General features: G+C 41.7%; 1 protein-coding gene and 2 long non-coding RNA genes across 5 annotated transcripts in view; 2 read left to right on the forward strand and 1 right to left on the reverse strand.

Moving 5' to 3' along the window:
- The window catches only part of GADL1 (glutamate decarboxylase like 1), a 104,254-nt gene that overhangs the window by 49,887 nt on the left and 31,416 nt on the right, over window positions 1–22,951 (reverse strand). For all 3 annotated transcript variants that reach the window (XM_080974834.1, XM_080974833.1, XM_080974835.1), the window contains exons 9-11: window positions 16,161–16,277; window positions 11,994–12,058; window positions 11,647–11,728 (exon numbers count right to left, since the gene is read on the reverse strand). In XM_080974834.1, coding sequence (XP_080830960.1) covers window positions 11,647–11,728; window positions 11,994–12,058; window positions 16,161–16,277 — 264 coding nt within the window. The remainder of the gene's footprint in view (window positions 1–11,646; window positions 11,729–11,993; window positions 12,059–16,160; window positions 16,278–22,951) is intronic.
- Window positions 1,999–14,937, forward strand: LOC308459582. Its single transcript, XR_013978182.1, has 3 exons — window positions 1,999–3,051; window positions 11,827–11,880; window positions 14,790–14,937. It is a non-coding gene; the product is annotated as an uncharacterized lncRNA (long non-coding RNA).
- On the forward strand, window positions 16,284–22,340 carry LOC308459624. Its single transcript, XR_013978236.1, has 2 exons — window positions 16,284–17,667; window positions 18,033–22,340. It is a non-coding gene; the product is annotated as an uncharacterized lncRNA (long non-coding RNA).

Below are 22,951 nucleotides of genomic sequence, written 5' to 3' on the forward strand. Positions count from 1 at the left end.
TACAGTCTTTTTGAGGTAAGGTGACCAAAGGTGTACACACAGCATAGATTTGTATAATGGCATTATGGAATCAGCACTTTTATCTTCAGGTTCTTTCCTAACAATCCCTAGCATAGAATCTGCCTTTTTCACAGTAGCCCAACACTGAGTTTACATCTTCACCGAACTATCCTTGAAAAAATAAATTTAAAAAATGTTTATTGATACTTATTGAAAGATATACAAAATTACATACCCATTACAAAGTATATTTTTTATAACACACTGAGATAAAACAGCTACTTGGTCTAAAAGAGAACAAAGCCAGAAGGGAGAAAAAGGCAAGGAAAGGAGAAACCCAAAGAAAAAGAAAGCGAGATACTGTAAAAGGAAAATAAAGAAAAAACCAATGTGGAAGGACATGTGAATCCAGAATTGGCCTCCACAGTCACTTACAGACTCATTGTTAAAACCGTGTTTATGGAAGACAATCTTACTTGGCTACGAGTGATCGCCAAAGAAGAAGATCACTCAGGGAGCTACTGGTGGACACCCCATGTTTCCCAAGATGCTAAGTTCTGACCACTGAGTCACAAAATTGGGCACATGAAAAAGTGAGAAATGATACAGAGAAGGGCTTGAAAAAGGAAAAGGATGAGGAGAAGCAAAGTCTGTGCATCCATCAGGTATGAATTCTGCACCAAGGAACACCAAACGTTTTGACTACGAAATCCTGCACACTTATGGAAGTACGAAAATACTTGGAAATGCATAATAATAATAATAATAATAATAATAATAATAATAATAATTTTTATTTATAAAATTTATTTGCATTAGAGGCACACAGGTCAGAATGGAAAGTTGTGGGAGAAGGATGCAGATTGATAACTGGGCAAGAGGCGCTGAGCAAAAAAGTCACTGGAAGCATGTAGTCAGAAGGTGCTGGAGAGAAACAGAAGAGCTAGAAAAGAGAATTAAAGCCAGTAATGGGGCCGATTTCAATTCTGATTCAGCTCTGTCCAATAAGTTGCTTTTGGAAATATAATTGGCCTGCAAGCCAGTGTTCAGGTTAAAGATATCCTGCCCAATTTCCCAGCAGAGCGTGAAGGCTATAGAACCGCACACCGATTCATAATGATATTGCCGAATATCATCTCACAACGCAGCACACAATCCACTTTAAAATTGAATATAGAAGATGTCCACTGTGAACAGACAGAAAATAAGTTTAGTATTTGATGGCACTTCTCTGCACCTCTTCCTGCCTGTCTGCTGCAGGAACGGGTTTACAAGGACTCTGACATTATGCCTAATGAAAGTGTCTGTATTTCTGTAACTGAATGTACAGCCTTTAATCTGCATTACAATATAGCACAGATAGCTCTGTCAAGCTTATAATAAAACAGAGGGGGGAATATGTCAAGGCAAAACCTAAAACATATGCATACCAGACACAAGCTATTCAGCATCATGTACAAAACACAAGTCCTGGATTGAAAAGGAGCCAATTTTCTCATCTATGGGTACTGACAGGTTGGAGCAGAGGATTCCTCTCTGCGTATCTATCTATCTATCTATCCAATATTCATCTGCTAAAACATTTATACCCCGCATTTCCTCAACAAGGAAGCAGAGTGAATTAAAACAATAACTTAAGCAATTCTGAAACCATTCACAATAATAATAATAATAATAATTATCTAAAGCAGCTATAAAGCACTAAAACAGCACACAATATCAAAAGTACAAACAGCTTAAAATTTTTTTTTAGCCAGACAGCTTCTGACAATTAAATCTACTTAAGGAAGAGAGGGGGATGTGGGTGGCGCTGTGGGTTCAACCAGAGCCTAGGACTTGCTGATCAAAAGGTCAGTGGTTCAAATCCCTGCGACGGGGTGAGCTCCCGTTCCTTGGTCCCAGCTCCTGCCAACCTAGCAGTTCAAAAGCACGTCAAAGTGCAAGTAGGTAAATAGGTACCGCTCCAGCGGGAAGGTAAACGGTGTTTCCGTGCGCTGCTCTGGTTTGCCAGAAGCGGCTTAGTCATACTGGCCACATGACCCGGAAGCTGTACTCCGGCTCCCTCAGCCAATAAAGCGAGATGAGTGCCGCAACCCCAGAGTCGGCCATGACTGGACCTAATGGTCAGGGGTCCCTTTACCTTTACTTTAAGGAAGAGAGGAGCCATTTATAGTCCTAAAAGGGAAAATTTTAACAATCCTTTAGGGAGGCCATTGGAGAGAGAAGACTGGATGTCAATCGGTCTTGTTCTAAATTTAGCATCACTGAGGGAGAAAGTTTAAAAGATGCAAAACACCCATACGCAAGGTAACAAAAGAGCCTGCCCACCCCCTATTCTAATCCCGCATCCCAATTCTACAGTGGCCAACCAGTTGCCTTTGTTGACACAAACACAGGACAAGATAGCAATCTCCCTCTCCGACAGTTGTTGAGCAGAAAGTGGAGTTCAGAGGCATCCTTCTCCTCCTGGAGGCAGCATGTAGCCATTGTGACCAGCAGCCATGGATAACATTAACTTCCGCAGGTTTGCCTTATTAGCTCTTTTAAAATCCACCTATCCACCTATCACTACATCACATGGAAGCAAATTCCATCAGCTTAACTATGTGCTTGAATGTCAGGGACTGGACTGAAGGGGACGAGATGGAGGAGGAATGGTGAAGATCGCCGCCCCACTTCTCCTGAAGCTTCCAGAGAAGAGGAAGGCAGCGTTGAATTACAGCAGTGGTTTGAGGAAGGTCACAGCTCAGAGACAGACAGACAGAAGAGTTGGGAGAAAGGAGAGGGGAGGCAGAGCCAGGGGAGGCAGAGCAGCCAGTTAACATGTTCTCACTGGAGAGTATTTCTGAACCCCCTTTCTCCCAGATCGCGGCGTTCGTTGAGAGTGCAAGAGCAAAAGACTCAGAGAAAATTAGCCCCTGGCAGCCACCGTATGGGGAAGTGGTGTTGCTTGGAAGGGAGGGGGAAGGAGCTCAGTTGGAGCGACGCCATTAATGGGAGACGGACTGCCTTCCTTCATCTCTCGCTGTGATGATTGAATAAACTCATTAAGTAAGAACTCTTCTTTGTTTTTCTATCTTTTCTATGCTTCTTGCTGCGACCAGGGGAGGGATAGAATTTCCCGAAGCCTGACATTGAACAAATAAATAGATCAATGGAAGTCTCTAGGAGAATATTTATATATGTATTTATTTTTAAAAATAATATTTATATACCACTGTATCGGGGGCGAAAATCACAGCCGTTTACAACAGTATGAAAACGTAAAAACCAGTTGATAAAATCATAAAAAGTTAACAGCAGAAAGAAATGAAAAACAAACACCAACTGACCATTGTGGGGGTGTGTTCTTAATTGCCTGGCAGAACAGGAACGTTTTCAGCAGACATTCAATATCTATGTGCAGTATGACATCTCACAAATGGGTGACTTGCGGAGACTCCACGGGCACAACAGTTCTAAGCAATTTGTGTGACAACCTCCCTGATCCTGTGATTTTAACCAGGGTTGTCATAAGATGGAAGAAATCTCTGCTGATTAAGCAAGGATTTTAGACCTTGATGCATATAAGTTTGTGTTACAGTGGTATCTCAGGTTACATACGCTTCAGGTTACATACGCTTCAGGTTACAGACTCCGCTAACCCAGAAATAGTGCTTCAGGTTAAGAACTTTGCTTCAGGATGAGAACAGAAATTGGGCTCCGGCGGCGCGGCAACAGCAGGAGGCCCCATTAGCTAAAGTGGTGCTTCAGGTTAAGAACAGTTTCAGGTTAAGTACAGACCTCCAGAACGAATTAAGTACTTAACCTGAGGTACCACTGTATCTGAAAAATAGTTCTAAAGAAAAAACAAGACACATTCTCTGTTTTCAGATGATGTATCACAGCAGGTAGCATCTTGGAAGGAGAACTTCTCTCTCACCCGGGAAGCAATGCCTCTCTTTATCTACACTTTTTAGAGCTGACAGGTGGGCCTTTTCATCTACAAGGTTTTTTTAATAGTAGTATTATAGTAGTACTACGAGATTTGCTGCCGGGTTAACTGAGGACCTTTTTTTCCCCCCAGTCAATCAAAATGTTTTCAAACAATTCACCTAACCAATTAACTGACTAAACATTGCAGCCCATCCCAGCAAACTGACAAATAATTATGCATGGAAATTAAGAATGAGCAACACTTTGCCAGCAAGAAGCGACTAATCTTCCTCATGAAGACGGATGGCTGCAGTAGAGTGATTAACAATGCAATCCTAGACATGTCACCTGGAAGTTAAGGCCTCATGTATTCAATGTGTCTGGCTCCCTGTTATGTTTGTGGTTTGCAGTATGAGCAAATGAGCTTGGAGCCACTAAGTCCTCTGGCTGAAATCTCACTTCAGCAATGAGCTCATGGCGGCCTGAGGCAAGTCCCAACCCCTTAGCCTTAACCCAAGAGGAAACAAACGAAGAAATCGAAACATTGACTCAGGAAATGGAGCCTGCAGATTGAAGGGCAAAAAGAAAACCAGAGGCCTTTCTCCTGGGCATAGTCGGCCAAATGGTGTTAAAAAAGGATAGAACTTTCTTTATGTATGCAACAGCAGCAGCAAGAATACTCATCGCAAAGTATTGGAAGACACAAGAACTTCCCACGCTGGAGGAATGGCAGAATAAACTTATGGACTATATGGAACTGGCGGAAATGACTGGTAGAATCCGTGACCAGGGAGAAGAGTCGGTGGAGGAAGATTGGAAGAAATTCAAAGACTATCTTCAGAAACATTGCAAAATTAAAGAATGTTAGAGTGATGTTGGACTGAAAATAAGCGGTTTCCAGCTGTACAGGTTAAGGTTAATGACAGATTAAGACTAAAGATTAGGATTAAAGATGTTTAATGAAATGGAAATTTGACAATTAAGAGGTAAAATTTTAATGTTACATTACATTACATTAAGACTAAAGATTAGGTTTAAAGAAGTTGAAGTTATATATTTCAATATTATATTAAATTAAAGACTGGGATTAAAAAGGTGGAAAAGAAATTGCTGGACTAACAATTTGGATTGGAATACAAAAGAGGGAGGTACGAGGAAGTCCAGAAAATAAGTAAATTTAAAAACGTAAATGGAAAAGAGATATTGTTTTTAATTGTTATGTTCTTTTTTATTGTTGATTTTTGTCTTTTGTGTTTTTTTTATTTTCTCTTTGAGATTTGTATGGTGTATCTGTGTATATTTCTTTGATGTTTTTCCTTTCTTTTTTTGTTGTTTAATTTCTGATTGAAATTTTAATAAAAATTATTATTAAAAAAAAAAACAGATTGAAGGGCAAAAAGAAGGAAAAGATCGGCGAATATATCAATATGATCAGGCATGTCCAAAGTCCGTTTTGGGGGCCTAATCCGGCCTGCCGGTTGGTTTAATCCAGCCCCTGTGGCAGTTTACTTCCTGGGGTAAAACCCTTAAAAAAAGGTCAACAACTTCAATCCTAAAAATAGGTCAATAACTGGTTGGCCCTTTGGTCGCCCCTCACGGCCCTTCACTTCATCAAATCTGGCACTCTTTGAAAAAAAAATTGGACACCATTTGTTGAATGGTTTATTTAAATATTAAGGTTCATTGTATAGCAGGTGCTGTTAAGTTGTGTTAATTAAGCTGTGCCAGCAATTGGGTATAGTATATAAAGAGCAGTGTGTGCCTCTCTCAGTACCCTGGTGAATGGGTCATACTCATAGATTTAATGTAAGAGGAGTTTTTGTTTTTGTAATTAAAGCCAAGCAAAATATATTTTTGCGTTTCTTCGTTGTTTCCTGAACGTGTGGTCTCCCCAGCACGCTTTCTGCAGCGCAATTAATCTGCTAAATACGCAACGCCGCTGACTTAGATAATTATCTCAAAACTGCAGGAATTCAACATGTGTGTACTTTTTTTTTTATAATAATATTTATTGCTTTTACAACAATTTAAACACTTACAAAAGAAAAAACAAAGAAAAAACAATACATGATAATACAAAAAACTACATAAAAATTAACAAAACAAAACAAAAACAATTTAAAAACACATCAAAAGAAAGAAGAAGAAGAAAGAAGGAAAAAAAAGAAAAAGAAAAAAGAAAAAACTTCCAATATCTTATCTTTCTTTCCCATATTTCCACGGCCTCCTCACACCTCCCTTTTTGTATTCCACTTCTATTAATTATTTCAGCAATTCCTTACCATCTTCCCCTGTTTTCTATCCTATAATTATCTTAACACCTTTTAACCTTATTTTCCTTTAATACTCTATTAATCTATTTATGCTTAATTCCTTATAACATTTCTACTGAAGCCATATAATTTCATTCCAACATTCTTCTAACATTCATTAATTTTACAATATTTCTATAAATAGTCTTTAAACTTTTCCCAGTCTTCTTCCACCGACTCTTCTCCCTGGTCTCAGATCTTGCCAATCTTTTCCGCCAATTCCGTCTAGTCCATCAACTTCATCTGCCATTATCCAACACTTCAGTGCTTTTAAGAGACAGCCATTCTCTCAGCCAGCAAAAAGCAGATGATTCACAACAAAGTTTAGGTGTCTGGCAGGGCAGGTCCACCTCCTTCTTTAGCATCCGTCAATATCTTAAGTTTTACTCGAGGCTTCCTGCCCTGCCAAACCAATCCAGGAACATCCCTCTGCCACCTCCTGAAACAATCCCTCCCATCCAAAACTTGCACTTTTTGACACAAAAGCAACATCCCCGGCAACACAGCAACCCTCATCCCCACCACAACAGCTCGGCCCAACCATAACAACTTCAGATTTGTCCATATTTCCCAATCCCCCTTCTCTTCAATCCAACGTCCTTCACAGTTGCCCTTAAGTAAATTTACATTTTTGGCGGTCCTACTGACCCCCAAAAATCTCTCTTTCTCAGCCGATGTTGATCCTGTCTCCTCCTGAAGCTCTGTCGAACTTTCCTTTCCCAGTTCTGGTGGGGTTCTGATCCTCAAATTCATTTGTTTTTCTTTAAGCTCCATCATAGCAAATGTCAGCTTATATTCGTCAAGTTGCTTTTGAATGTATGGGGCTCTCTCACACTCCAATTGTGTTGTTTTACATTCAGCAGCAAAGGTTTTCTCCCTGACTTCATCCGCAGTTTGCCGTATTAAAGTAGATTCCTGTGTCAATTTCTGTGTGGTTTCTGTGTTGGTGTTCACCTTTTGTCCCAGATTATTTAAACTTTCTACAATTAAATCAATTTTATTATTTGCAGCATCCGCTTTCACATTCATCACTTCTGTTTTCTTGTGAAGCTGTTCCAGCGAGTCATTTATTTTCAATAATGCGACCACTAAGGCCTCTTCTGTTAACATTTCATCTGTTCTTTCCTTTCCATTTGCCATAACACTTAAGAGATTCAAGGTCAATCCCAGAGTCACGCAGTTTTTATCTTGCAGCTGGAAACTCCCCTAGCCCAGCTCTTATAAAGTAATCAATTTCAGAAACTTCCACTAGGGGGAAACAGTTTCTATTTATAATAATCAAGAATGTCACCTTTAAGCGCAACTCGTACAATCCAAAGTTAGTTTCAGTTTTCAGTTACTTTATTACTCGTTTTTAGAAGCAGCCGGAGACAGTAGAAACAATATATCTCTCTTATTTTGCTAGCTGTCAAGGAACATTCTAAGTGCTGTCAATGGACATTCCAAAACGTCAGTCCTACTAGCAGCCCGTTTCCAGGGTCAGAGCAGCAGTATTTTAACTCTCTTTACTCTCTCCTGCAGGCATACTCAGTCCACAACTTCCCCCCCTCTTCTCCTGCCTCCAAGGGGGATTTTATACTCTTTGCCGATGGAAATTTAATCTTTTACAAAAGGCTTTCCAAGACTTCAGCTTACAGACTCCTTGCCTCAGTCTATTTACAAATAGGGAAGGCGGACTTCCTGTTTTGAACCTCCCCGTTTCGATGCCCAATTAAACGTTTAAAATCCGATTCTCCCGTATCAGCTCTACTCACGGGTAATTACTTTGGAGTCAAATTGTCCACAGGAAAAAGTCAGTTCTCTCCGGCAACAGCTATGCGGCTTCGCTCCGTGGAAGAAGCAGACGATTCGAAGCACCGCGCCACTCACCCCACGTCGCTCCGGGTCCCCGAAATCGGGTTCCCCCGCGAGTAGGGGAGGCGCAAAAGGTGCCCGCCGAATCCCACGTTCACAGGCTTCTTCCGCCTGTGATTTTTACAGGTCTCCACCTTCGCCGTGGCGGTACAGACCCAAATTCCCACGGGGCAAATTCCTCCCGATCAGAGGAATTCAGCCATTGCCGGAGGCACCAACCCAGAAGTCAACATGTGTGTACTTTCAACCAGTTCCAAGTATGGAAACAGGTATCTTTTCAAAATACTGTATACCTTAAAGTTCTTCCCATCTTTCCTTTGCAAGTGCCTTGGTTGTAAGCAACTTTGGATGAAGAATGAAGAATTGGGGGTATACGTATGAACCCAGCCTTACAGTGGCCATGGATGTATCTTCTTGTTTTGATTCCATGGCTATTGCTACCCACCTGCCATCACTCCCTTCATCCTTTTTCCCCCTCTACGACCTCAACACTGCAGAAAACTAAATTAGCAGTTCTCTGAGAAACTGTGTCTCGGAATACTAATTATGCAACATGGGAATTGGAAAGGTTTCCCGGTTTGCAAACATTATTCTCCACTGTGGAACGTGGCCTTTCAAAGTCGTGGAGCAGACTTCCTGATGCGATTTCTGTCACCCTTGTCAGTTAAGCTTGAGCCATATTGTGCTTCGATACATAACCATGTTTTCTTTTTCCACATAATGCTTTTTGTTCTTTTGTATCTGTACACCAGTGCATGAGTATCTCACATCTGCCTAGCCACTGGTATATGGGTATACAGACGTAGAGTTAGGATGTAAACGAAAACTCAGAGATTCTAACGTGCCGCCCAAAGCCTGCTGAAACAGGAGCTCACAACGCTCCTTACGATGCTGATGAACAATTCATGTACATTATGAACTATGTGCATGAAACATCTTCCCCTGCTAAAGTGAATATTCATGCAGTATTTCTATATGTACATTCTGCTCTATGCTAGGACAGCTCTACTGGATCCAAAATAATTACCAACTAATCATATGAAAAAATAACCTGTTCGCTGAATTTTCACAAATCTGGAACCTTTATATATTTGATGAACCAAGGTGGATAAAAATCAATGATTATTATTTTTTAAATTGGATTTTCTTTATTTAAAACAGATTTTTAAAATAAAATGCTTTTGGAGGAAAAATCTTCCTAAAGATAGTTTTCTAATTAAGAAGAAGAAGAAGAAGAGTTTGGATTTGATATCCCGCCTTTCACTCCCTTTAAGGAGTCTCAAAGCAGCTAAAAATCTCCTTTCCCTTCCTCCCCCACAACAAACACTCTGTGAGGTGAGTGGGGCTGAGAGACTTCAGAGAAGTGTGACTAGCCCAAGGTCACCCAGCAGCTGCATGTGGAGGAGCGGAGACGCGAACCCGGTTCCCCAGATTACGCGACTACCGCTCTTAACCACTACACCACACTGGCTCTCACTGGCATAACATTTAAGTTATGTTATAGTCCAAAAGCTATTCATCAGGAAATGATTTAAGTTTTTCAAGAGTGCTAAAACGCAGTAAGTTTTTTTAAAAAATTGTTTAACCACATCAGTTAACAAATATGGATACATATGCTATACTGTTATTGTTTTAGTTAAATAAATTGTTTAAATTGTTATTAAGGAAATGATTATTTTTCTCCTTCCATTAAAGTACAGCAGAAAAGTTGTACAAATATAAGCAGTTAACTTACTAAACCTCACAATAATTTCATAATTTTCTGTCAATGTATTTCTAATAGTATAACCAAATCAGTAATTTTTGATATAACGGTAAAAACTACTCTGAAAATTTATCATTCAAAAAATAAAAACTTTATCTGGTTGTAAATATTAAGATTATACCAGCAAGAATGAGTCTTTCTGTAAAAAAAAGAGACTTAAATCAAGTCTTACTGACTAGTGATTTAAATCGTGATTTAAATCGATTTGATTTAAGTCAAATCCACCCTATGATGAACAATGTTGTAATTTGGAGATGCAGTCAAACATCAACTTTTGGTATAAATTTTTAAATGACAATATATCTATATCATGTTTTTCAGTACAGTGAACATTTTATTTTCTAAAGGATCTCAAATGTATAAAGGCTGTATGCCAGCCTACTTGGTTATGATTCTCCTAGCTAAAAAGGCAGACACTTAAATGCAAGCTTGTGGTGACAGGGTTCGTTTAGGGAAAGGTTTATTTTAACAGGACAGCCTGGGAGACACTGTGATCTTCCCCAGCGCTTCCTGTCAAAGTAAGAGGACACCCAGCAATTGCTTTGATTGATCTGTGCTTTTACAATGGATTTACTAATCTCTGCATTTCACTGCCTCTGCATCCCAAGCGCTTTCCCATTTCAATCAAATTAAAAACCCTTTCACCTTCCCCCAACTTTTTTTTTGTTAATTCAATGACATTCCGACATGCCTTCCCATATTTTCCAAAGTCCTATTCATTTAAGTCATTATTTTGCCCACTAATGCATTTAACTTCTAAACACTTCCTAATCCCGTTCATTCCGAAAAGAATGAATATATATATCTCAAATAGAATGATAAAATGTTAACTGTATCTATATTTGTAGACTCCAATACACATTTCTTAAATTTGATCTGGATCCAAACCTATTTAAAATCATGCAATCTATTGCTAAGGGATGTGGGTGGCGCTGTGGGTTAAACCACAGGGCTTGCCGATCAGAAGGTCGGCAGTTCGAATCCCCACAACGGGGTGAGCTCCCGTTGCTCGGTCCCTGCTCCTGTCAACCTAGCAGTTGAAAAGCAAGTCAAAGTACAAGTAGATAAATAGGTACCACTCTGGCAGGAAGGTAAATGGCGTTTCTGTGTGCTGCTCTGGTTTCACCAGAAGCGGCTTAGTCATGCTGGCCACATGACCCGGCAGCTGTACGCCGGCTCCCTCTGCCAATAAAGCGAGATGAGCGTCGCAACCCCAGAGTTGGTCACGACTGGACCTAATGGTCAGGGGTCCCTTTACCTTTACCTTAATCTATTGCTACTTGAAATGGGCATGCGCACAATCCTAAATTAGCTAATCACAGGTCTGTTAATTTTAAAATACAGTGGTACCTCGGGTTACATACGCTTCAGGTTACATACGCTTCAGGTTACAGACTCTGCTAACCCAGAAATATTACCTCAGGTTAAGAACTTTGCTTCAGGATGAGAACAGAAATCGTGTTCCGGCGGCGCGGTGGCAGCAGCAGCAGCGGGAGGCCCCATTAGCTAAAGTGGTGCTTCAGATTAAGAACAGTTTCAAGTTACGTACGGACTTCCGGAACGAATTAAGTACTTAACCCGAGGTACCACTGTACTGGCAAATAAGTAGAAGTTTGGGTGTCATTCACATGCAGAAATCAGGTATTTCCCACCACCCCTCATCAGCACCTCATGCACTGTATGCAATTGTCTGCAATGTTATGCTTTTGTATTGGAAAACCTAAGTTAATTTATCTATTTTCTCAATGCAGCAAAAACACACTTCAGTTGCATTTGGGAAATTAAAAAAAGAAGACTTACAGAACTGTCTTTCACCAGAAGGGCGCAACACTGGATCCCTGCCATTAGCATCTTATGAGGATTCCATGCCACTGAATTGGCCCTATGAACGTGATAAATGGACAAAAGCAGAAAATTACTTTGCAATTGCCGTGTGATTGCATATGATAAAGCAGACTTTTTCTTCGTTTTTTTTTCCAGGTTTCCAATCATCCTCCTCATAGTGAGCATGACACAATCTATCCGAAATGAAACGTGAGTGTCTGTGGTTTCAATGAGGAAATGATGGTCACCCTGAAGTCAATGGGACTTCAAAAACGCTTGCATTTGACTTTAATTATCCCCTTTCCAAATTAAACGTCATCTACCTGTGGATGCCTTGCAGAAGTTTGCGGTGCTTCCTTGACAGCAAAGCTGAGCCTCCCCACGATGCCTGTGGAAATATTTATTAAAAGTTATAAAGTGTTAGTTCAGCACTGTATAATTTTATTATTACTCTCATTATAGGGTTTTAAAAGTTTAGACGGCAGGGACGGTACAAACTGGATTCTCTTGATTATGCCACTCATTTCAAAGAATCCAAAAGAAGATATATATACTGGCTTGAATAAGGCCTCACTTACACAAGGACAGTATGTCACTGTAAGTACCTTCTCTGAGCTATATACGTACGTATATCAGTCTAAAGTTTGTTTGAAATTCTTCAGAAATATTTTACTATTGTTCTGTCAGCAGACTAAGTTACGGAACACTGAATAGCTGAATAAAACCAAAGGTGTTTATTTACATGAGTAATCATGGAAACTAACCATAACTAGTGAGAATCTTCAAAATGAATTCTGGAAGATTTATATTCCCATCTCTTAATCTGGAAGATTTATATTCCCATCTCTTTATCTCAAACAGAGTGAAACCCAGCAATTATTCTATCTAACTTGATATTACATAGCCTCCAACATTCTTTCAATGAAAATGGGCGGCTGCCAACTTATGTAAAAACATAATGAAACATTAAACATTTAAAAACTTCCCTATGCAGGGAAGTTAGTTAGTTAGTTAGTTATCTCTTTGGCTCAGGGGTTGCATAACCCCATACCCTCCAACATGAAAATAGCGACGTCCTAAGGAAAAGGGACGCAGGTGGCGCTGTGGGTTAAACCACAGAGCCTAGGACTCACCGATCAGAAGGTCGGCAGTTCAAATCCCCACAACGGGGTGAGCTCCTGTTGCTCGGTCCCTGCTCCTGCCAACCTAGCAGTTCGAAAGCACGTCAAAGTGCAAGTAGATAAATAGGTACTGCTCCGGCGGGAAGGTAAACGGCGTTTCCGTGCACTGCTCTAGTTCGCCAGAAGCGGCTTAGTCATACTGGCCACAATGACCTGGAAGCAGTACGCCAGCTCCCTCGGCCAATAAAGTGAGATGAGCACCACAACCCCAGAGTCGGTCACGACTGGACCTAATGGTCAGGGGTCCCTTTACCTTACTAAGGAAAAGTGGGACATTCTGGGATCAAATCAGAAGCTGGGACGGCTTCTTTACATCCAGGACTGTCCCTGGAAAATAGGGACACTTGGAGGTTCTTGAATTATTGTCAGTTTTAGGAATAATTGCAACGCTGGACTGCTTTAGGAGGAAGGGAAGAATTAAATTTTAATAAATAAATTTAATAAATGATAAAATAACCAGACGACACACACAGCCACTACTGAAGCTGCTATGCCATCATGGAATATGCTCTGAAGTTGTGGAATACTCATAAGCATTCTAGCTGCACAAGGAGAATTCAGAACATGTGGAAGGTGAAAGGCCGTTTCAGCAGAAAAGGGTGTTTCACGGAATTTAGGAACAAGAGAGCAGACACATATAGGATCACGCTGTATATAGCCTTGGGTCATAAATAACAGCCTATATTTGGTGATCTGAATCTCTTCCCAAGCCACTGCAAATTTAGCACATTTTATATATAGCTTTTTCTCAGGAGGCCTGGACAGAAGAGAGTGATAAATTACAGCAGACATGCCCTTGATAGACTCTGCATCCATCCCTCTGGGATCAGCTCATACCTGGAAGACATTTTTCCACATCCTTAAACAGACAAAGAGACTACTTGGGCCAACTCTGTAGAGAAATCTTCCCACCACAATTATGAATGGTACCTCTTCTTCCCAAGGGAATCAAATAACATCCCTATGACAGCTAGATCAGCCGATGACATGAAACGTAATACTAGGGAAGCAATTTATTTTTAGCTTCTCCAGATGATTTACTCTGAAGAAATAAAGAGCCTTATCAAAGGCATTATTGCCAAGCAATCAACAGCTCACTGATTCCGAAAGAAGGCACTTTTAACAACAAAAAGATTTGCATATTTCCAATAAACCATCTGCAAGAAGATCAGGAAAATAGTAAAAACTCTCAGGTTTTTTTGGGGGGTGGGGGGTGGGGAAGCTTACCAAACTTTCATGTTACGTTAATCCTCCTTAGCTGTGTTTGCAAAAACTGCTTTACTGAAAGCCTACAGTAATATCACTTAGGTAATCTGAAAATTATTTAGTCATTCACCATGAATGGATATTTCTGCAAGTCAGACAGTTTTGGAATGTTTAGATGTTAAGCAAACAGAACTGTGCTGGAATTCCCATAGCGAAACCTACTGGAAGAAATCATGATAACAAACTTTTTTTATATATAAAAGAATGGAAATGGTTTGTTGGATATTTACAGATAAATTGTAAACAGATAAAAACACTGGCAGGATTATTGTAATAACCTGCAGCTATATAAGGGGTGTGTGTGTGTGTGTGTGTGTGTGTGTGTGATCAATAAATAAGTTAATTTGGATTTGCAGAAGATATTAAAAATAAATTTAAGGAACCTCAGAAAGAGGGGAAGGAAGTCAAGTTTTAAAATTAAAATCAGTGAAAAGTATATAACTGAAAAGTATAATTCTTTTTAAAGGAATTCCCACAGAGAAACAATGTATTGCTAAAGGATAGTACCACTGGCACAGAAATGGAAATCTAGGAGTCATTCTAGATATTTAGGATAAATAACTCAACATTCACTAAACAATAGGATAATAAACTCCTAACCACCATCGTCCTGGACTCAGAAGACCAATGGCTCAGCCAACCAGACTAATATTTTCTGACTAATTTTTTCAGGAGTTCGAACAGACATGGGGAATTGCTCCCACTGGGAGATTGCAAGCAGTCTTCAGAGCTCTCGCCTAATCCTCACATAGTGGCAGGAAGGGGAACCCAGTGCCTGGAAGAAGTCCCCCTCAAACTCCCCTTCTTCCACTAAGGAGCCTATGAAGAAGAAGAAGAAGAAGAAGAGTTTGGATTTGATATCCCGCCTTTCACTCCCCTTCAGGAGTCTCAAAGCGGCTAACATTCTCCTTTCCCTTCCTCCCCCACAACAAACACTCTGTGAGGTGAGTGGGGCTGAGAGACTTCAAAGAAGTGTGACTGGCCCAAGGTCACCCAGCAGCTGCATGTGGAGGAGCGGAGACGCGAACCCGGTTCCCTAGATTACGAGACTACCGCTCTTAACCACTACACCACACTGGCAGTGTGGTTCTTTCACCACACTGAAAGAACCACGAGCACCTTGGAGGAATAATAAAACAAAAGGTTATGTTATGTCATACACAACCTTTGAGGAAAAGTCCAAGTCTACAAAAATAAACACCCTGAAGATTTTGGGCCCCAGGGAGATTAGACTGGCCTCGACCAGAGCCAGGGCCTTTTCGGCCATGGCCCCGGCCTGGTGGAACACTCTCTCACAAGAGGACAGGGCCCTGCGAGATTTGACATCCTTCCGCAGGGCCTGCAAGAGGGAGCTGTTCCACCAGGCCTTTGGTCACGGTTCAGTCTGACACATTTCTCTTTGTATAAGAAGAAGCACGAAGGAGGGTTCCCAGCCCTCTCACAGGTCCTTATAATATCAGTGGAAATAGTTGGTCCTGGCGAGTATTAACCGCTTTCAATTTTAACCTTTAACAATTTGTTCAGTTTTAATTTTAATTTATTTGAATTAATTTTGGGATGCATTTTAGTCTATTGATTGCTTGTTTTTATTGTATTATTTATATGATGTTAGCCGCTCTGAGCCCAGCTCTGGGCGGGGTACAAATAAATTTTATTTATTATTATTATTATTATTATTATTATTATTATTACTACTACTACTACTACTACTACTACTATGCAGGCAAGCTCTTAATATTACACAATGAAAAACTAATGTAATGTTGTACAGGGCTTAGATAGTGAAAGTTACCAAATATGTCTGGGCAAAACAACCTCTCAAGCTAAGCTACATCAAAATAAAGATACACTGAGCTCTTCAGAGAGAGACAGTCCACAGATTTATGCATTAAACAAAATGTAGTTCGGTTTTTAGAACACCATTAGTTGGGTTTGCAAAATCGGCTGCACTTTTCCCCCCAGCATGTGTGAGAACGGCTCCACGGTTAAAAGGAAGGCTTAATAAAGTGAAACAAAGAACAAATGTTAATAAAACTAACTTACATCAACATGCAGCCAAAGGTCATGTTTCTCGCAGATGTCGGCAATTTCATCCAGAGGATCAAACGCTCCCAGAACTGTGGTGCCAGCTGTAGCGCTGACAAAAAATGGTGCTGAACCCTGCGGAATGATCCAAAACAAAAGATTGTTTGCACTGTTCAAATTCTCCAGTGAGGGCGACACGCTAAATACAGTAAGGTCTGGGAATCTAGGACAAGACTAACAATGCCTACATTTTACATTCTCAGCAGCAAACTGGTCTTTTAGAAGTATTCTATCCAAAACATTGGAAAAACCTGGGTTACTTAAGTGCCAGAATGTCAAACATCGACTGTCAATGATCAATGCTCTCTCGCGGTCTGGTCCCAAAATCTTTACACCTATGTCACTGGAAGCAAACTGATTCTCTCTCTTTCTCTAAATTCAGGTTGGAAAGATTTCCGTTATGGCAGGGCTAGCTTAAGACATTTGCGGTACCTGAAGGGGAAAATCCAAACTGCAGCCTAAGCAATGGTTCACCCTCCCAAGCAGTGGAAAATATAACCAAATAAACAACTGGCAATTTCCTGCCTTTTAGATGGTACCAAAGAACACCCGCCCCCCAGAAAATAACCTGATGGTGCTGGCAGATTCTGCTTCATGGCAAGGCAAGCCCAGCCCGGCACAAGACTACTGCGATATTTAAGATATTCCAACCAATTGGTTGGGTCAACATTAAAGGAGAAGTGGGTTCTTCTATAAGGGACAAGTTGTGCCTGGCATTTATGCCTTTCTGAATTTAATGTGAATCAAAACCTGCAACTGAGGCATGTGGGGGTGAGTACCCAAACCTTTCCTCCACTGCTATGGTCCTAATAAACCTGCCCCCCTCCCCAGATTGCAATTTGCTTCAGGGTGGAAGAGTGATATTCAGCAAGCTCACAGCATGGGAGACAAGGGTCAATTGCTTTTAAATGGAAAAATAATAAACCATCCCCTTCCTGTGTGCCATGATCCTGATCTGAATCAGAAATCTGAGGGGCTATTTCAGATCCCCCCCCCCAAAGGTCACATTGCATGTCCCAAAAGTGCATGTCCCAAAAGAGCCTTGATTCTTTGTGAGCGCTCCAAACACAAATGGACTAGCCATTCTAAGCAAGTGAGCACAAAAGGGATTTATCCACTATAAGGGGAAAGTGCCCTCCAGCTCAAGGAAATATCACATTGCCACCAATGAGGGCAGGTTCAGTATGGGTCCCAGTGCTGGTTGATAGACCAAACCCCAAGAGTGCTCACTAATGGTTCCTCGTCATCCTGTGACAAGTGGGTTGCCACAGGGTTCTGTCCTGGGACCATTGTTGTTCAATGTCTTTATAAAGTCAGGCATAGGCAAACTCAGCCCTCCAGATGTTTTGGGACTACAACATCATCCGTGACCACTGGTCCTGTTAGCTAGGGATGATGGGAGTTGTAGTCCCAGAACATCTGGAGGGCCGAGTTTGCCTATGCCTGATAATGCACTTGAGTAAAGGTATTAAAGGTAAAGGGACCCCTGACCATTAGGTCCAGTCGTGACCGACTCTGGGCTCATCTCGCTTTATTGGCTGAGGGAGCTGGCATTCGTCCACAGACAGCTTCCGGGCCATGTGGCCAGCATGACTAAGCCACTTCTGGCAAACCAGAGCAACGCACAGAAATGCCGTTTACCTTCCCGCCCGAGCGGTACCTATTTATCTACTTGCACTTTGATGTGTTTTCGAACTGCTAGGTTGGCAGGAGCAGGGACCGAGCAACGGGAGCTCACCCCGTCGCGGGGATTCGAACCACCGACCTTCTGATCGGCAAGTCCTAGGCTCAGTGGTTTAACCCACAGTGCCACCCGCATCCCAAATAAAGGTACTGGGGGGATGCTAATAAAATTTGCAGGTGATATCAAACTGGGAGGGGTAGCTAATGCCACGGATAACAGAATTGGGATTGAAGAGGACCTTAACAGATTGCAGAACTGGACACAAACTAACAAAATGAATTTCAATAGAGAAATGTCAAGTTCTACACTTAGACAGGAAGAACCAGCTGCACAAATATAAGGTGGGGGACACCTGGCTTGCCAGTAGTACATATGAAAATGATCTAGGGGTCTTAGTAGACCACAAGCTTAGCACGAGTCAACAGTCTGATGCAGCAGCAAAAAAAAGGCCAATGCTATTCTGGGCTGTGGGGACAGAAGTATAGTGTCCTGATCAAGGGAAGTCACAGTAAAGCTCCAGTCTGCCTTGGTCAGACTATGCCTGGAGTGATGTGTCCAGTTTGGGGCATTACAATTTAAGAAGAATATTGACAAGCTGAACATGTGCAGAGGAGGGCGACCAAGATGACCAAGCCTTATGAGGAACAGTTGAGGGTGCTGGGTATGTTGAGCCTAGAAAAGAGGAGACAGGGGAGGGGAGAGATATGATAGCAATCTTCAAATATCTAAAGGGCTGTCACACGGAAGATGGAACAAGTTTGTTTCCTCCTGCACTGGAGGCTAGCACCTGAACCAATGGATTCGAGTTAGAAGAAAGGAGATTCCGACTCAACTTCAGGAAGAACTTTCCAACAGTAAGAGCCATTTGACAGTGGAACGGTCTTCCTCGGGTGGTGGCGGACTCGCCTTCCTTGGAAATTTTTGAGAAAAGGTTGGGTGGCCATCTGTTACGTATGCTTTAGTTGAGATTCCTGCACTGCTGGGTGTTGGCACTTAGGTGACCCTTCCAACTATGATTCTATGAAGGATAGGTCCTTAGCACAAATGGACCTGGTGCACAAATGGTGCACGGGAGAATGTAGTCTTGGTGCCCTATTTTGCAGAAACATATGGTTTTCCCAGTAGTGATGTATGGAAGTGAGAGCTGGACCATAAAGAAGGCTGATCGCCGAAGAATTGATGCTTTTGAATTCTGGTGCTGGAGGAGACTCTTGAGAGTCCCATGGACTGCAAGAAGATCAAACCTGAAGGAAATCAGCCCTGAGTGCTCACTGGAAGTTCAGATCGTGAAGCTGAGGCTCCAATACTTTGGCCATCTCATGAGAAGAGAAGACTCCCTGGAAAAGACCCTGATGTTGGGAAAGATGGAGGGCACAAGGAGAAGGGGACGACAGAGGACGAGATGGTTGGACAGTGTTCTCAAAGCTACTAACACGAGTTTGACCAAACTGCGGGAGGCAGTGGAAGACAGGAGTGCGTGGTGTGCTCTGGTCCATGGGGTCACGAAGAGTCAGAAACAACTAAAGAACAACAAAGCTCCATTGCCCCTGCTGCTGCTGCTCTCCCCTTCCTCTTCTCTTTCTCCACGTAAATTTAGAAGCTCGATGGGAGCAGCAAAGGAAGGAGTGGTATAGGTTCAAGATGTATAGAGACCTTTTCTCAAATAATGAACCAGAGGCACTCACTGTTATAAGCACTTTTTGACTATTAACACATTTAAAGAAATGCACAGTATAGCCTCGAATTTCACTGTTGTCAGAAACCATAACGTGAGCAGATAACAGCATAACTAGGCAGGGTGCTACTACTACTACCTTGCCATAGCCATGCCTTTCTATAGCATAGCTATCTTTCTCCCTTCCCTGTTACTTTCTTCTGAACTAAGAGTAGAAAGAGTCCCTGGTATTAAATGCTAATAACAACATTCAGCTGATGATAGTACTAATTAGCTCAGCTAGGAGGCTACTCATGCAAGGAAGAGATTCCTCACCTCTCAGGGGATCTTACCTGCATTACATAATTAGTGCTTATTTTTCCTGCCATCAACAATCTGAATCTGCCGCCAAATGTGAATAGAAGGTCTACCAAAGGACAGGATGTATGTGCGGAAAACTCCCACGCAGTAGCAGGAGACCATGTGCATGAGAAGTGGACAAGACAAGCCCAGGGAGGCAGGACGCACCAAAAGCACAAATCCCAGCAGACATCAGGTGTGGAACCACCATAGACTGCAGTTATTGGGATGAGAAGACTGCAGGGATTGGATGTGTGGCAACTTCACATGCAAACCCCTCCAGAACTACAGTTATGAATGAGCCCTGACCCAATGACATATTAATCACAATGGGTGGGTTCTTGAGGGAGGGAAAGCCCTGCTACTAGGTAGGATTTGTAGACAGATAGCTGCATCCTATCACCTCCTGGCAAATAGAAGGGGAGGAAATGGAGGCAGTGAGAGATTTTACTTTCTTGGGCTCCATGATCACTGCAGAAGGTGACAGCAGTCACGAAATTAAAAGACGCCTGATTCTTGGGAGAAAGGCAATGACAAACCTAGACAGCATCTTAAAAAGCAGAGACATCACCTTGCCAACAAAGGTCCGTATAGTTAAAGCTATGGTATTCCCAGTAGTGATGTATGGAAGTGAAAGCTGGACCATAAAGAAGGCCGATCGCCAAAGAATTGATGCTTTGAATTAGGACGCTGGAGGAGACTCTTGAGAGTCCCATGGACTGCAAGAAGATCAAACCTCTCCATTCTTAAGGAAATCAGCCCTGAGTGCTCACTGGAAGGACAGATCCTGAAGGTGAGACGCCAATACTTTGCCCACCTCATGAGAAGAGAAGACTCCCTGGAAAAGACCCTGATGTTGGGAAAGATGGAGGGCACAAGGAGAAGGGGACGACAGAGACTGAGATGGTTGGACAGTGTTCTCGAAGCTACCAACATGAGTTTGACCAAACTGTGGGAGGCAGTGGAAGACAAGAGTGCCTGGCATGCTCTGGTCCATGGGGTCATGAAGAGTCGGACATGACTAAACGACTAAACAACTAAACAACTAAACAACAAGAAGCTGCATCCTATGGTCCAAATGGTCACACAAGAAATACGTAGCAGGGCTATGAAGTAGCCCCTTTTGACCATTGTGTGCCATAACCCAACTCTCTCCAAACGTCAGGAGTAGCAGCAGACAAAACGTTAGGGGCTGCAGTTGGAAAGCAAAAATCAGATAATACTGATGTGCATAAACTCGTTGGGTCTCCGTCTCAACATTGGCATCGTTATCACGCAAGTCTTCATCAATCTGCTGGAAAAGACTTTCCACCCAAAGTATTAAACTTACAACAGGAAGTAGGGTTTCTGTTATTTGTTTCCAAAGGCATGAGTCTCAATTGCCGTATAGAACTAAAACTAAAATTTCAAAGTGCACGCTATGGCCTGGTTTACACAACACAGTAAGCCAAACTATGGTTTACAGGGACCGTGCAAACCATGGTTTAGTGTGTCACCTGAACAGAGTCTTATATTTAAGTTTTCTCCTCACTAATCATGAGCTGTAGTAAGGTTTCTTCAGGTGACCATACTAAGCCAGGCATGGGGAACCTTTGGCTGCCCAGATGTTGCTGAATTCTAAATCTCATCTTCCCTTGCTATTGGTCATGCTTGCCAGAGATATAGTTAAACAACGTCTGGAAAGTCAAAGATTCCCCACACTTGCAGTAAGCCACATTTTGGGCTTACCTCCGTGTTGTGCAGGAGCAAAAAGAAATGGGGAGAAACAAAGAAGCTGCAAACTCTTATCTGGGAGCCTGCATCTTTCTGCAGTCCCATAAAGTCATAATTTCATTTACTGTACTGTGCAAACTAGGCCATTATATGCAGTTGTTTGTGAACAGGAGTGAGTGAGCCTTATATTGCATTTATACATATGCTGAAGCTATGGAGCTAACAACCTAACCATCTGCAATGCTTAGGACCTTTCTTTTAAATTATTCTCACTGCAGTATCTTAAGAAACACTATCTCCTGAAAAGCCAAACACAAAAAACCGCTAAGTAACATTTTCCTCCCAAAGCAACAGCTGTAAGTTTTCATTACGCTGAACTATTGATTAAAGTGACTTTCAGGTTACGAACTTAAAACGCTGAACAAAAAAACCCCCCAAAATAATTTCTCCTGCAGCCAATGGAACAGCCTCATAAATCCTACTAAACTGGATTCTTTTGGCTTTGATGAGACTTTAAATAGGTTTTTAGCTTAACATTGGGGGGAAAGGAGGAGTACTTCTCAGAAATTGTCTTTTCACTTTGCCATGAGACTCTGGAGCGAGCTGAAATGATTGCCAAACGCATTTTCAGTGGGAAATATTTTTTTAATGCTTCAATGATATTGACATGCATTCGGGCAGAAGGAACGGAAAGGGAGACATCCTGTGAATTAAATGGGCTTTCCCACCCCTCTTCCTTCCTTCTCTCCACACTTCATTCTGGATAATTTAAATGTGAATTTAAAACCATAATCTTCCATGAATGTCAGGCTAAAATAAAATCATACTTGCTGCAGTCCAGTGATTTCTTCTGGGGAAAGGTAGCTTCAGCGGCAGCTTTATTCAAACAGAAGGATTCGTAGAGAGACTGACACATTGCCTTTGAAAAGCACCTAGAATTTTCAACTGGTGCAGAGTATAATGGCCCAGTTATTAACAGGGGCTGATCACCACAGCCAGCGTCTAGTGAATGTTTTCACAGATTGAACAGTTGCTTCTGGACCCAAACCAAAGTGCTCATGCCATACCCTCCAACATTTCTCTGAGGAAAATAGGGACGTTCCGTTCCATAATGATAATTTTACTATTTATACTCCCGCCACCACGTCTTCCTGGGTTGCCCCAGCCACTCTGGGCAGCTTCCAACATATATATAAACATTATAAAACTTTAAACATTAAAAAAACCCCTTCCCTACACAGTGGTCCTTGGTTTAAGAACAGCTTAGTTCATGAACAACTTGGATTAAGAAAGCTGCAAACCCGGAAGTAGGTGTTGTGGTTTGTGAACTTTGCATTG

The sequence above is a fragment of the Podarcis pityusensis genome, assembly GCF_964106645.2.
Source record: "Podarcis pityusensis genome assembly, chromosome: 12".
Classification (NCBI taxonomy): Eukaryota; Metazoa; Chordata; class Lepidosauria; order Squamata; family Lacertidae; genus Podarcis; species Podarcis pityusensis.